Source organism: Cinclus cinclus, chromosome 36 (genome assembly GCF_963662255.1).
Source record: "Cinclus cinclus chromosome 36, bCinCin1.1, whole genome shotgun sequence".
Taxonomy (NCBI): domain Eukaryota; kingdom Metazoa; phylum Chordata; class Aves; order Passeriformes; family Cinclidae; genus Cinclus; species Cinclus cinclus.
The window spans coordinates 960,409-974,927 of NC_085081.1; the positions used below are offsets into that span (position 1 = coordinate 960,409).

The window sequence follows — 14,519 nt, forward strand, 5'->3', positions numbered from 1 at the left end:
GAAAATTCGGGGAAAATTGGGGGAATTTGGGGAAATTTGGGGGGAAAATTTGGGGGGAAAATTTGGGAAAGTTTGGGGAAATGTTACGGAAAATTTGGGGAAATTTGGGAAAGTTTGGGAAAATTTGGGGAAATTTTACGGAAAATTTGGGGAAAAATTTGGGAAAATTTGGGGGAACAATTGGGAAATTCAGGGAAATTTTGGGAAATTTGGGGGGAAATTTGGGGGGAAAATTGGGGGAAAATTTGGGAAATTTGGGGGGAAATTTGGGGGAAAATTGGGGGAAAATTTGGGGGAAAATTCAGGGAAAATTTGGGGGAAATTTGGGAAAGATTGGGAGAATTTGGGGGAAAATTTGGAAAATTTGGGAAAAATTGGGGGTAAAATTTCAGGGAAAATTTGGGAAAGATTGGGAAAATTTGGGGGAAAATTTGGGGAAATCTGGAGGAAAATTGGGGAAATTTTGGGAGAACTTGCGCAGTGATTTGGAGGAAAATTTGGGGAAAAAATTTGGAAAATTTGGAAAAATTTGGGAAATTTCAGGGAACATTTGGGAAAATTCAGGGAAATGTTGGGAAATTTGGGTAAAATTTGGAAATTTTCGGGGGAAAAAGTTGAGGAAAACTTTGGGGGGGAAATGGAAAATTTGGAGGAAAATTTTGTGAAAATTTGGGGAAAATGTTATGAAAATTTGGGAAATTTGGGGGGATATTTGGGGAAATTTTACGGAAAATTTGGGAAATTTTACGGAAAATTTGGGGGAAAACTGGAGAATTTGGGCGGAAATTTCGGGGAAAATTTGGGAGAAAAATTTGGAAAATTTGGGGAAAAATTTGGGACAATTTGGGGGAAAATTTGGGGAAATTTGGGAAAAATTGAGGGAAAAATTGGGAGAATTTGGGCGGAAATTTGGGAGAGATTTGGGGAAAAAATTTGGGAAAACTTGGGGGAAAATTTGAGGGAACATTTGGGAAAATTTGGAAAATTTGGGAGAAAATTTCAGGGAAAATTCAGAAAATTTGGGGGGAAATTAGGGAAAAAATTGGGAAAATTTGGGGGGGAAAAGGAAAATTTGGGAAAATTTGAGGAAATTTGGGGGAAAATGGGGTTAAAATTTGGGAATTTTGGGGAAAATTTGGGGAAATCTTTGGGGGGGAAATGAAAAATCTGGAGGAAAATTTTGTGAAAATTGGGGGAAATTTGGGGAAAATGTTATGGAAATTTGGGAAATTTGGGGAGATTTGGGAAAGTTTGGGAGAATTTGGGGGGAAAATTTGGGAGAAAAATTGGGAAAAATTTGGGGGAACATTTGGGAAAATTCAGGGAAATTTTGGGAAATTTGGGGGGAATTTGGGAGAAATTTTGTGAAAATTTGGGAAATTTGGGGGAAAATTTGGGAGAAAATTCAGGGAAAATTTGGGCAAAAATTTGGGGAAAATTGGGAGAATTTGGGGGGAAAATTTTGGGGAAATCTGGGAGAAAATTTGGGGAAAAATTTGGAAAAATTGGGGAAAATTTGGGAGAACCTGCGCAGTGATTTGGGGGGAAAATTTGGGGGAAAAAATTTGGAGAAATTTGGGGGGAAATTTGGGGAAATTTTGCGTAAAATTTTGGGGGAACATTTGGGAAAATTCAGGGAAATTTTGGGATATTTGGGGGAAAATTTGGGGGGAAAATTTGGGAAAATTGGGGGAAAAATTGGGAATTTTGGGGAGAAATTTGGGGACAATTTTGGGGAAAAACTGAGGCTTAAAATTTCCAAATTTGGGGGAAAATTCGAGATTAAAATTTAAGAATTTGGGGGTGAAAATCGGGGAAAATTTGGGATAAAAATTCGGAGATTTTGGGGACGAAAATTCGGGGAATTTTTTTTTGGGGGGGGGGGGGGGGGGGAGGGGGGAGAAAATTCCAGATTTAAATTTTGGCAATTTTGGGGTAAAAAAAAAAAAAAAAAAAAAAAACGGGGGAATTTTTTTGGCGAATTTTTGTCGATTTTCATCTTTTTTTTTGTTTTAAATTTGGATTTTTTTTTGGTTGTTTTTTTTTTAATACAAAAATTTTATTTTTTTTTTTTTGGGGGGGGGGGGGAAATGGTCTTTAATAAATTTGGGGTTAATTTTTTTTTTTTGTTGATTTTTTTTTTTATTTTTTTGGGTGGGGGGGGCTCCCCAGGTGAGGGGGTGCAGCCCTGGCTGCCTCAGGTGATCCCCAAAATTTTGGGAGCTTTGGAATCTCCGGAGGAGCCGCGGAGCCGAGAGCTGGCGCTGAGCGCTCTGCACGCCCTGGGTGAGGGGGGAGGGACCCCAAAAAATCCCCAAAAATATCCCAAAAATATCCCCAAAAATATCCCCAAAATATCCCCAAAAATCCCCAAAAAAATCCCAAAAAAATCCCCAAAATATCCCCAAAAAATCCCCAAAAAAATCCCCAAAAAATCCCCAAAAAATATCCCCAAAAATATCCCCAAAATATCCCCAAAATATCCCCAAAAAATCCCCAAAAAAATCCCCAAAAAATCCCCAAAAATATCCCCAAAATATCCCCAAAATATCCCTAAAAAATCCCCAAAAAATCCCTAAAAAATCCCAAAAAAATCCCTAAAAAATCCCCAAAAATATCCCCAAAATATCCCCAAAAAATCCCCAAAAATATCCCCAAAAATATCCCCAAAATATCCCCAAAATATCCCCAAAAAATCCCCCAAAAAATCCCAAAAATATCCCCAAAATATCCCCAAAATATCCCCAAAAAATCCCCAAAAAATCCCCAAAAATATCCCCAAAATATCCCTAAAAAATCCCCAAAAAATCCCTAAAAAATCCCAAAAAAATCCCTAAAAAATCCCCAAAAATATCCCCAAAATATCCCCAAAAAATCCCCAAAAATATCCCCAAAATATCCCCAAAATATCCCCAAAAAATCCCCAAAAAAATCCCTAAAAAATCCCAAAAATATCCCTAAAAAATCCCCAAAAATATCCCCAAAATATCCCCAAAAAATCCCAAAAATATCCAAAAAAAATCCCCAAAATATCCTCAAAAAATCCCAAAAAAAAATCACAAGAAATCCCCAAAAAATGCCAAAAATATCCCTAAAAAATCCCCAAAAATATCCCCAAAATATCCCCCAAAAAATCCCTAAAAAAATCCCAAAAATATCCCCAAAAAAATCCATAAAAAATCCCAAAAATATCCCCAAAAAATCCCAAAAAATATCCCCAAAAAATATCCCCAAAAAATCCCAAAAAATATCCCCAAAAAATCCCAAAAAATATCACCAAAAAATCCAAAAACAATCCCCAAAAAAAATCAAAAAAAAAAATCGCAAAAAATCCCTAAAAAATGCCAAAAATATCCCTAAAAATATCCCCAAAGAATCCCCAAAATATCCCCAAAATATCCCAAAAAAAATCCCCAAAAAATCCCAAAAAATATCCCCAAAAAATCCCAAAAATATCCCCAAAAAAAATCCCAAAAATATCCCAAAAATATCACCAAAAAATCCAAAAACAATCCCTCAAAAAAATCCCTCAAAAAAATCACAAAAAATCCTAAAAAATCCCAAAAATATCCCCAAAAAACCCAAAAAAATCCCAAAAAAAACTCCCAAAAGAAATCCCGAAAAATCCCTAAAAAATCCCCCCAAAAAAGTCTCAAAAAATTCCTAAAAAATCCCAAAAAAATCGCCCAAAAAAATCCCCAAAAATATCCCCAAAAAAATCCCCAAAAACCCCAAAAATCCCCAAAAAATCGCTAAAAAAAAAATCCCAAAAAAATCCCCACAAAGTCCCAAAAAATCCCCAAAAAAATCCCCAAAAAATCCCCAAAAAAATCCCCAGAAAATCCCAAAAAATCCCCAAAAATCCCCAAAAATCCCCAAAAAATCCCAAAAAATTCCCCAGAAAATCCCAAAAAAATCCCAAAAAAAATCCCCAAAAAATCCCCAAAAAATCCCCAAAAATCCCAAAAAAATTCCCAAAAAAAATCCCCAAAACAATTAAAAAAAAAATCATAAAAAGCCAAAAAATCCCCAGAGAATCCCCAAAAATCCCCAAAAAATCCCCAAAAATCCCCAAATTCCCCAAAATTCCCTAAAATTCCCCAAAATTCCCCAATTTCCCCAATTTTGGGGGGTTTTTTTTGGGTTTTTCCCCCAATTTTGGGTTTTTTTCTCCCCAATCCCAGCCTGCACTTCCGGGTCCCTGCCCCTCCCCTCCCCCACCCTGGCAGCTCTCACCGCCCTGGCCCGGGAGGGGCCGCACCAGTTACAGGCACTGGGTGAGACTGGTTTGGACTGGGATGAACTGGGAGGGACTGGGAGGGAACTGGGAGGGGACTGGGAGGGAACTGGTTTGGACTGGTTTGGACTGGGATGAACTGGGAGGAACTGGGAGGAACTGGGATGAACTGGGAGGGACTGGGCGGGACTGGGAGGGGACTGGGAGTGACCTTGCAGGGACTGGTTTGGACTGGGAGGGAACTGGGAGAACTGGGAGGGACTGGTTTGGACTGGGAGGGAACTTGGGGAACTGTGATGGAACTGGTTTGGACTGGGAGGGACTGGGTTGAACTGGGAGGGAACTGGGAGGGACTGGTTTGGACTGGGAGGGGACTGGGAAAGAACTGGGAGGAACTGGGAAGGACTGGGAGGGAACTGGGAAGGACTGGGAGGGAACTGGGAAGGACTGGGAGGGACCGGTTTGTACCGGTTTGGACAGGTTCATACTGGTCCGTACCGGTCCATACCAGTCCGTACTGGTCCATACTGGTCCATACCGGTCCGTACTGGTCCATACCGGTCCATACCGGTCCGTACTGGTCCATACCGGTCCGTACTGGTCCATACCGGTCCATACCGGTCCGTACTGGTCCATACCGGTCCGTACTGGTCCATACCGGTCCATACCGGTCCGTACTGGTCCATACCGGTCCGTACTGGTCCATACCGGTCCGTACTGGTCCATACTGGTCCATACTGGTTGCAGGGGTGCTGGCGGCGCTGGGCCCCGCCCATTTGGGGGCGGAGCTGCTGGAGCTGCTGCAGCGAGCGCTGCCATTGGCTGCGGGGGACCCCGAGGCCGCCAAGGTCACGTGAGTGCGCTCCCAGTTCACACCAGTTCACACCAGTTCACACCAGTTCACACCAGTGACCTCCCACTCACCCCCCCACTCCATCCCAGTTCCATCCCAGGCCATCCCAGTTCATCCCAGTCCATCCCATTTCCCTCTCAGTCCATCCCAGTCCATCCCAGTTCCCTCCCAGTTCCATCCCAGTCCATCCCAGTTCCCTCCCAGTTCCATCCCAGTCCATTCCAATCCATCCCAGTTCCTCCCAGTTCATCCCATTCCATCCCAGTTCCTTCCCAGTTCCTTCCCAGTTCCCTCCCAGTCCATTCCATTTCATCCCAGTTCATCCCAGTTCCCTCCCAGTCCATCCCAGTTCATCCCCGTCCCTCCCAGTCCATCTCAGTCCATCCCAGTCCCTCCCCACCCATCCCAGTCCATCCCAGTTCATCCCAGTTCCCTCCCAGTCCATCTCAGTCCATCCCAGTCCCTCCCCGCCTATCCCAGTCCATCCCAGTATCCCCCCATTCCCCCCAGCCCCATTCCCAGTCCCTCCCAGTTCATCCCAGTCCCTCCCAGTTTCCAGCTGCTCTCGGCCGTCTCGGAGCTGTTGGGGGAGGGGACGGCGCCGCTGCTGCCCCGAGTGCTGCCGGTCCTGCAGGGGGCGCTGCAGCCCCCGCCGCCCGTGAGTACTGGTTTGTACTGGTTTGTACTGGTTTGTACTGGTTTGGGGTGGGAACGGGTCTGGGGTTACGGGTTTGTACTGGGATGGCGTTCGGGGGTTACTGGGAGCGACTGGGATGGACTTGGAGCAGCCGGGAGGGGATTTCTGGGTTACTGGTTTATACTGGTTTGTACTGGTTTGGGGTGGGAATGGGTTTGCGGTTACTGGTTTGTACTGGGATGGGGTTTGGGGGTTACTGGGATGGACTGGGAGCGTCTGGGAGTGCCTCGTTGGGTTACCGGTTTATACTGGTTTGGGGAAGGAAGGGGTTTGGGTTTACTGGTTTACACTGGGATGAACTGGGAGGTTATTTGGAATTTGCTGGGTGTGGTGTCACTGGTTCATACCGGTCCATACTGGTTTATACTGGTCCATAGTTGTGTATACTGGTCCATAGTGCTCCATACTGGTTTATACTGTTGCATACTGGTTTATATTGGTTCGTACTGGTTTATACCACTCTATACCGGTCCATACTGGTTTATACTGGTTTATACCGGTCCATACGGGTTTATACTGTTCCATACTGGTTTATATTGGTTCATACTGGTTTATATTGGTTCATACTGGTTTATACCACTCTATACCGGTCCATACTGGTTTATACTGGTTTATACCGGTCCATACGGGTTTGTACTGTTCCATACTGGTTTATATTGGTTCATACTGGTTTATACCCTTCCATACCGATCCATACTGGTTTATACTGGTTTATACTGGTTTATACCGGTCCATACAGGTTTATACTGTTCCATACTGGTTTATACCACTCCATACGAGTCCATACCGGTTCATACTGGTCCATACTGGTTTATATTGATTCATACTGCTTTATACCAGTCCATACTGGTCCATACTGGTTTATAGTGGTTTTTACAGGTCCATACTGGTTTATATTGGTCCATACCAGTTTATATTGGTTCATACTGGTTTATACCCCTCCATACCGGTCCATACTGGTTTATACTGGTCCATAGTTGTGTATACTGGTCCATAGTGCTCCATACTGGTTTATACTGTTCCATACTGGTTTATATTGGTTCGTACTGGTTTATACCACTCCATACTGGTTTATATTGGTTTATACCGGTTCATACTGGCTTATACTGGTCCATACTGGTCCCTTAAACCCCCAGCCTCCCTCAGACGCTCCTGATTGGCTGCTGTGTCTCCATGACGACGATGAGGGGGAGGAGCCTATGGAAGATGACATCACCGATTGGGAGGAGTGAGTGGGCATGGCCTGGGATGATGGGCGTGGCTTTTGAGGCAACCAATGCCCATATATGGACATGGCCACACCTCCTGCAGGGCGGATGTGGGCGGGGAATTCCCCGGATTGGCGGAAGCGGCCCTGGGAGCACTGGGAGAACTGGCGGAGAACTGCGGGTAACTGGTTTATACTGGTTTGTACCGGGAGGGGTTTGGGGTTACTGGTTTATATTGGTCTGTACTGATTTATATTGGTCCATACTGGTTTATTCTCGGTTATACTGGTTTATACTGGTTTACACTGGTTCCCAGTGCTGCTCTCCTGCCCTACCTGGAGCCTGTCCTGGCGGCCGTCGTGGATCTCACCCAGGTGAGCCCATCCCAGTTCATCCCAGTATAGACCAGTAACTCCCACTTCCCTTTCCGGTCTCCACCCAGTCCATCCCAGTATAAACCAGTAACTCCCGGTGTGTCCCAGTTCCCCCTGTGCCAGGTCAGAGGTGCCGCCTACGAGGCCTTGGGGAGTCTGTGCTGCTGTGGGAGGGGCCAGGAACCCCAAACTGGTGAGACTGGTTTATACTGGGAGGGACTAGGAGAGGACTGGGACAAGAATGGGAGGGACTGGTTTATACTGGGGTGGAGCGGGATGGAATGGGATGGAACTGGGAGAGTCTGGAATAGGATTGAGCCATACTGGTTTATACTGGGAGGTCACGGACTTAGACTGGGGGGTTACTGGGGGGGAACAGATTTGAACTGGGAGGGTCACAGAGACAGACTGGGAGGGCAGTGGGAGTTACTGGGATGAACTGGGAGGGACTTAAAGTGGTCTGCACTCGCTCATACTTGTCCATACTGGTTTGTACTGGCTTGTACTGGTCTATACTGGTTTGTGGTGGTTTGTACTGGTCTATACTGGTTTGTACTGGTCCGTATTGGTCCATGCTGGTTTATACTGGTTTGTGCTGGTCTATGCTGATTTATACTTGTTTATACCGGTCCACACTGGTTTATACTGGCCCATACTGGTCTACACTATTCCATACTGGTCCATACTGGTTTATACTGGTTTCTCTCACAGCTCCCACCCCCGCCCAGCAGGGGGCGTTGCAGGCGCTACTCTCAGCCCTGGGGGCGGAGCCGGAAGTGGGCGGAGCTTTGTCCGCTGTGGACGGGGTAGGGCGGATCCTGCATGGGCCAGGCCACACCCCAAAGGAATGGCTGGAGCCCATTGGAGGAGCTTTGTGTGACGTCATCGCCCGAAAGGTCAGGGGGCGGGGCTTCAGGGGACACAAAATGGCGGCTGGGAGAGGAAGTGGGTGGGGCTTAACAGCACAAAATGGCAGCTGGGACAGGAGGTGGGTGGGGCTTAACAGCACAAAATGGCGGCTGGGACAGGAAGTGGGTGGGGCTTAACAGCACAAAATGGCGGCTGGGACAGGAGGTGGGTGGGGTTTAACAGCACAAAATGGCGGCTGGGACAGGAAGTGGGTGGGGCTTAACAGCACAAAATGGCGGCTGGGACAGGAGGTGGGTGGGGTTTAACAGCACAAAATGGCGGCTGGGACAGGAAGTGGGTGGGGCTTAACAGCACAAAATGGCGGCTGGGACAGGAGGTGGGTGGGGTTTAACAAATGGGAGTGGTTTAGTTAATGATATGGGCGTGGTTTAGGTCGGGTTTAACCAATGGACTGTGGCCTTAGGGGGGTGTGGGCGTGGTTCAGCGGTGGGCGTGGCCTGATCCACCCCTCCCCCCCTTTCCAGATCACCTGCCTGCGATCCCGGAGGAAGCACGAGGACGGGGATGAGGTGGGGGAGGGGCAACCAGCTCATCCCAGTTTGTCCCAATTCAGCCCAGTTCCCCTCCCAGTCCCTCCTTGTTCATTCCAGTTTCCTCCCAGTTTGCCCCAGATCATCCCAGTAACCCAATATCACGTTCCTAGTCCATCCCAGTCCACTCCAGTTCATCCCAATCACCTCCCAGTTCCCCATTAGTCCATCCCAGTTCCCCCTCATTTTTCTCCCAGTCCCTCCCAGTTCCCTCCCAGTACCTCCCAATCCGTCCCAGTCCCATCCCAGTTCCCTCCCAGTTCACCCAATTCATCCCAGTTTGCCTGAGTAAATCCCAGTTCATCCCAGTAACGCCGAATCACTTTCCCAGTCCATCCCAGTCCCTCCCAATTCTCTCCCAGTTCATCCCACTCCTTGCAATCCTCTCCCAGTCCCTCCCAGTAACCGCCCTGCCCCCCCAGACCTCCCAACACTCCGAACTCCGCGAAGCCGCCTCCGATTTGCTGCCGGAACTGGGCGCGGCCATGGCCCGGGTGGGCGTGGCCGAAACAGGAAGTGATCTCACCGAATCCAGAAGGGGCGTGGCTTTTCCGCCACACCTCTTCCGCCGCATCCTCCCTTCCCTATTGGCTGCCCTGGCTGACCCCGCCCACCCGGGGGCGCGCTCTTGGGCAGCCGCCGTGATTGGTCAGGTCGGCCACGCCCTTGGGCCTCAGGCCACGCCCTTTCTGCCAGATTTAAGCCCGGCTTTACGATTGGCCGCCGGCGACGCCGACACCGAGGTCAGAGCCAACGTCTTCTACGCCATTGGTCGGCTCGGCGAGGCCCTGGGACACGCCCACCCTGAGTATCCACCAATCAGCATGAGAGGGGAGGGATTTAGGAGTTAAACCACTCCCAGCCTCCTGAAACCCCGCCCCTTTTAGTTAGGCCATGCCTACAACTCTATAAAAATATTGAAGCCCAGTTTAGCAGCCCTAAGCCCCGCCCACATCCCCATAAAAGGCTGAGACCACGCCCCTGTCATTTGAGACCCACCCACAACCCATAAAAGGTCATAGACCCCGCCCACAACCCCATAAAAGCCCAGACCACGCCCACATCACTTAAGCCCCTCCTATTCCACTTGAGCCCCACCCACAATCCATTAAAGGTCACAGACCCCACCCCATTCCCATATAAGGTAACAAACTCCTCCCTCTCATTAAGCCCCGCCCCATTGTTTTTTTCCTTAATTGGTCTCCAGGGGGGCGTGGCCGGGGGCGGAGCTTTGCTGCCAAGCCCTCATGGATGGGAGGGAGGGCCCGGGGAGGGTCCGGGACAACGTACTGGGAGCACTGGTGCGCCAACAGGGGGCGCCCTTGGAGCAGGTACGGATACTGGTTTGTACTGGGAGGGACTGGGATGGGGCTGGGAGGGAACTGGGAGGGACTGGGATGGACTGGGAGAGAAATGGGAGAGAACTGGGAGGGACTGGGATGGACTCGGATGGACTGGGAGGGAACTGGGCTGGACTGGGATGGGGATGAGAGGGGACTGGGATGGACTGGGACGGACTGGGATGGGGCTGGAACTGGGATGGACTGGCAGGGAACCGGGAGAGAACTGGGAGGGACTGGGATGCACTTGGAGGGAACTGGGATGGACTGGGAGGGAGCTGGGCCATACTGGTTTGAAGTGGGATGTGCTAGGAATTCCTTGGTGGGGTTACTGGGCCGTAATGGGATGAACTGGGAAAGGGCATTGAGAAACTGCACTGGTCCATACTGGTCTGTGCTGGTTTATACTGGTTTATACTGGTTCATACTGGTCTGTGCTGGTTTATACTGGTTTATACTGGTTCATACTGGTCTGTGCTGGTTTATGCTGGTTTATACTGTTTTATACTGGTTCATACTGGTCTGTGCTGGTTTATACTGGTTTATACCGGTCCATACTGGTTCATACTGGTCTGTGCTGGTTTATACTGGTTTATACCGGCCCATACTGGTTCATAGTGGTCCATATTGGTTTATACTGGTCCATACTGGTCCTTACTGGTCAGGTTCTCCCTCTCCTGCTGGGGGCGCTGCCGATCACCGAGGATCTCGAGGAGGAGGAGCCAGTGCTGAACTTCCTGTTGGGGGCGGGGCCAGAGCGGGTGAGCCCCAAAATTCACCCAAAAATCACCGAAAATTCACCCAAAATTCACCCAAAAATCACCCAAAATTCACCTGAAAATCATCCAAAAATCACCCAAAAATCACCAAAAAATCACCCAAAATTCATCCAAAAATCACCCAAAAATCACTAAAATAGCACCAAAAATTCACCCAAAAATCACCCAAAAATCACCCAAAATTCACCCAAAAATCACCCAAAGTTCCCCCAAAATTCACCCAAAAGTCACCCAAAATTCACCTGAAAATCATCCAAAAATCACCAAAAAATCACCCAAAATTCACACCAAAAATCACCCAAAATTCACCTAAAAATGACCCAAAATTCACCCAAAAATCACCTAAAATTCACCCAAAAATGACCCAAAATTCACCCAAAAATCATCCAAAAATCACCAAAAAAATCACCAAAAATTCACCCAAAAATAACCCAAAAATCACCCAAAACTGACCCAAAATTCACCCAAAAGTCACCCAAAAATCATCCAAAATTCGCCCAAAAATCACCCAAACTTCGCCCAAAAATCACCCAAAAATCTCCCAAAATTTCCTCGGTCTCTCCCGAATTTCCCCCGAATTCCCAAATTTTCCCAAAATCTCTGGAATTTCACCCAAAATTCCCTCCCCAGCTCCTCCCCCACTCGGCCGAGCTCGCGCGCGGCGTCGGCCCCGCCCTGGCCCAGGAACGGCTGAACCCCGGTGAGAGAAAATTTGGGGAAAATTTTGGGATATTTGGGTATTTTGGGGAATTTTGGGGCAATTTTGGGGAATTTTTAGGAATTTTTGGGAATTTTTCGGGGAATTTTTGGGGGAATTTTGGGCAAATTTGGGGATTTTTTGGGGGATTTTTGGATGAATTTTGGGAAAATATTTGGGATTTTTTTGGGAATTTTTGGATGAATTTTGGGAAAATTTTGGGGGAATTTTTGGATAAATTTTGGGGAATTTTAGGGGGAATTTTTGGGGGAATTTTGGGGAATTTTTGGGGAATTTTTGGATAAATTTTGGGGAATTTTACGGGGAATTTTGGGGAATTTTTTGGGAAATTTTGGGAATTTTTTGGGGGCAATTTTGGGGAATTTTTGGGGAATTTTTGGGGGAATTTTGGGCAAATTTTTGGGGAATTTTTGGAAAAATTTTGGGGAATTTTAGGGGGAATTGTGGGGAATTTTTGGGGGAATTTTGGGGAATTTTTGGGGGAATTTGGGGATTTTTTTGGGGAATTAGTGGGTGAATATTGGGAAAATTTTTGGGGAATTTTTGGAGGAATTTTAGGGAATTTTTGGGGAATTTAGGGCAAATTTGGTGATTTTTTTGGGAATTTTTGGATGAATTTTGGGAAAATTTTTGGGAACTTTTGGGGAATTTGTGGATAAATTTTGGGGAATTTTAGGGGGAATTTTGGGGAATTGTTGGGGGAATTTTGGGGAATTTTTCAGGGAATTTAGGGCAAATTTGGTGATATTTTTTTGGGGGAATTTTTGGATTAATTTTGGGAAAATTTGGGGAATTTTTGGGGAATTTTTGGATAAATTTTTGAGGATTTTTTGGGAAACTTCCAGAGAATTTGGGTGAAAATTGGGGAAGTTTTGCATGAGTTTTTGGAGACTTTTGGGGAATTTTTGGATGAGTTTTGGGTGAATTTTTGGGAATTTTTGGATAAATTTTGGAATTTTTGAGGAAATTATAGGGCAAATTGGAAAGTTTTTAGATAAATTTTGGGAAAATTTTGGGGAATTTTTTGGGGAATTTTTTGGGGAATTTTTGGATAAATTTTTGAGGATTTTTTTGGAAAATTTTCGGAGAATTTGGGCGAAAATTGGGGAAGTTTTGGGTGAATTTTTAGGAAATTTTGGGAAAATTTTGGGGAATTTTTGAGAATTTTTTGGGATATTTTTGGGGAATATGGGTGAAAATCGGGGAAATTTTGGGTAAATTTTTGGGGAATTTTGACGAAATTTGAGGGACTTTTGGAGGGGAATTTGGTGGGAAAATATGGGGGAATTTTGGGGAAATTGTGGGAACTTTTTTGGGGAAAAAAACTTCCGAATTTTTTTTTGGGGGGAGACTTTTGGGGAATTTTGGCAAAACTTCTGAGGAATTTTGGGGAATTTTTGGGGGAAACTTTGGGGAAATTCGGGAAATTTTTGGGGAATTTTTGGAAAATTTTGGGGAAATTTGGGAGGGAATTTAGGAAAATCTTGGGATTTTTAAAAAATTTCCTCTTTTTTTTTTTTCATCATTTCCGGGTTCCTCCCCTCTTGGCCCCGCCCCCTTCAGTTCTCAGCCAATCCCTGCTCGCCCTGCTCCGCCAGGTGGGTGGGGCAAATCCACAGCACTTCCGGATGGGCGTGGCCTCCCTGGACCCCGCCCATGCCGCCATTTTAACCCGGATGTTGGATGATGTCATCACCGACCAATAAAAGCTGATTATGATGAAAAAGAGGCGTGGCTTCTTTTGGTGGGGGCGGGGCTTAGAAAATTTCCTGGAATTGACCAAAAATTCCTGAAAATTTCCGGGATTTCTGGGGTGGGGATTTTTACAAATTTCTGGAAATTCCCAAAACAAAGAATTTCCTAAATTTGTTTTCCCAAAATTTGCCGAAATTGAAGAAAAAAATTTTAACCAAATAAGCAAAAAAATTTGGTTAAAATTTCAGATCAATTCCTGCAGGTTTTTTTTTCCAAGTTTTGGTTCCAATTTTTTTGGAAAACTCATCCCAAATTTTAGTCCAAGGAAGTTTCTGGAAAGATGGAGGGGAAGTTTTCCCCAAAAAATTCTTGGAGTTTTTAATACATTTAATAAATTGTACCCAAAAATTTGCTCGAAGTTCCCCAATTTCCGGCCCAAAAATTTGGCGAATTCCCAAATTCCAGCCAAAATCCCAAAAATTATCCAAATCTGCCAAAAATTCCAAAAAAATTCCCAAATTCCAATCCAAAGTCTCCAAATTCCACCCCAAAGTCCCAAATTCCACCCTAAACCTTCAAAATCTCCCAAAAAATCCCCAAATTTCAACCCAAATTCCATAAAAATTCTTCAACCAAAAATCCCCAAAATTCACCAAAAAAGTTCCCACAAATTCCACCCAAACACCCCCAAAAAATTCCCAAATTCTCCAAATTTTTCTGAAATCTGCCCAGAATTTAAAAAAATTCCCTAAAAAATCTCAGACATCCCCCCAAAATTCCCAAATTCCACCCAAAACTCCAAAAATTCTTTTGTTCCTCCCAAAATTCCCCACCCAAAAAAAAGAAAATCTTCCAAATTCCCCCAAAAAACGCCATTCCCCAGAATTTCCTGAATTCCCCAAAAACACCAAAAAATTCTCCACACTTCCCAAAAATTCCCCTAAAAAAAAATCCCAAAATCCCCCCAGAATTCAACAAAATTCCCCAAAATTTTCCCAAATTAACCCCAAGCCCCCCCCCAAAATTGAACCCAAAAGTCCCAAATTCCGCCCGAAATTCCTCAAATTCCGCTCCAAGTTCCCCAAAATTTCCCAAAAATCCTCAAATTCCGTCCGAATTCCGAACAAAAAATTCACAAATTCCATCCGAGACTCCGAA

General features: G+C 45.7%; 1 protein-coding gene across 1 annotated transcript; it reads left to right on the top strand.

Moving 5' to 3' along the window:
* The first annotated feature begins 568 nt into the window (after nucleotides 1-568).
* Nucleotides 569-13,392, top strand: IPO4 (importin 4). Its single transcript, XM_062512356.1, has 16 exons — nucleotides 569-584; nucleotides 2,173-2,286; nucleotides 4,185-4,277; nucleotides 4,985-5,090; nucleotides 5,643-5,748; nucleotides 6,924-7,015; nucleotides 7,099-7,176; nucleotides 7,312-7,369; nucleotides 7,478-7,562; nucleotides 8,081-8,265; nucleotides 8,764-8,808; nucleotides 9,252-9,637; nucleotides 10,037-10,160; nucleotides 10,835-10,930; nucleotides 11,579-11,648; nucleotides 13,230-13,392. The coding sequence occupies exons 1-16, from the start codon at nucleotides 569-571 to the stop codon at nucleotides 13,370-13,372; spliced, it is 1,797 nt and encodes a 598-aa protein (XP_062368340.1). The 3' UTR covers nucleotides 13,373-13,392.
* Nucleotides 13,393-14,519: the final 1,127 nt, after the last annotated feature.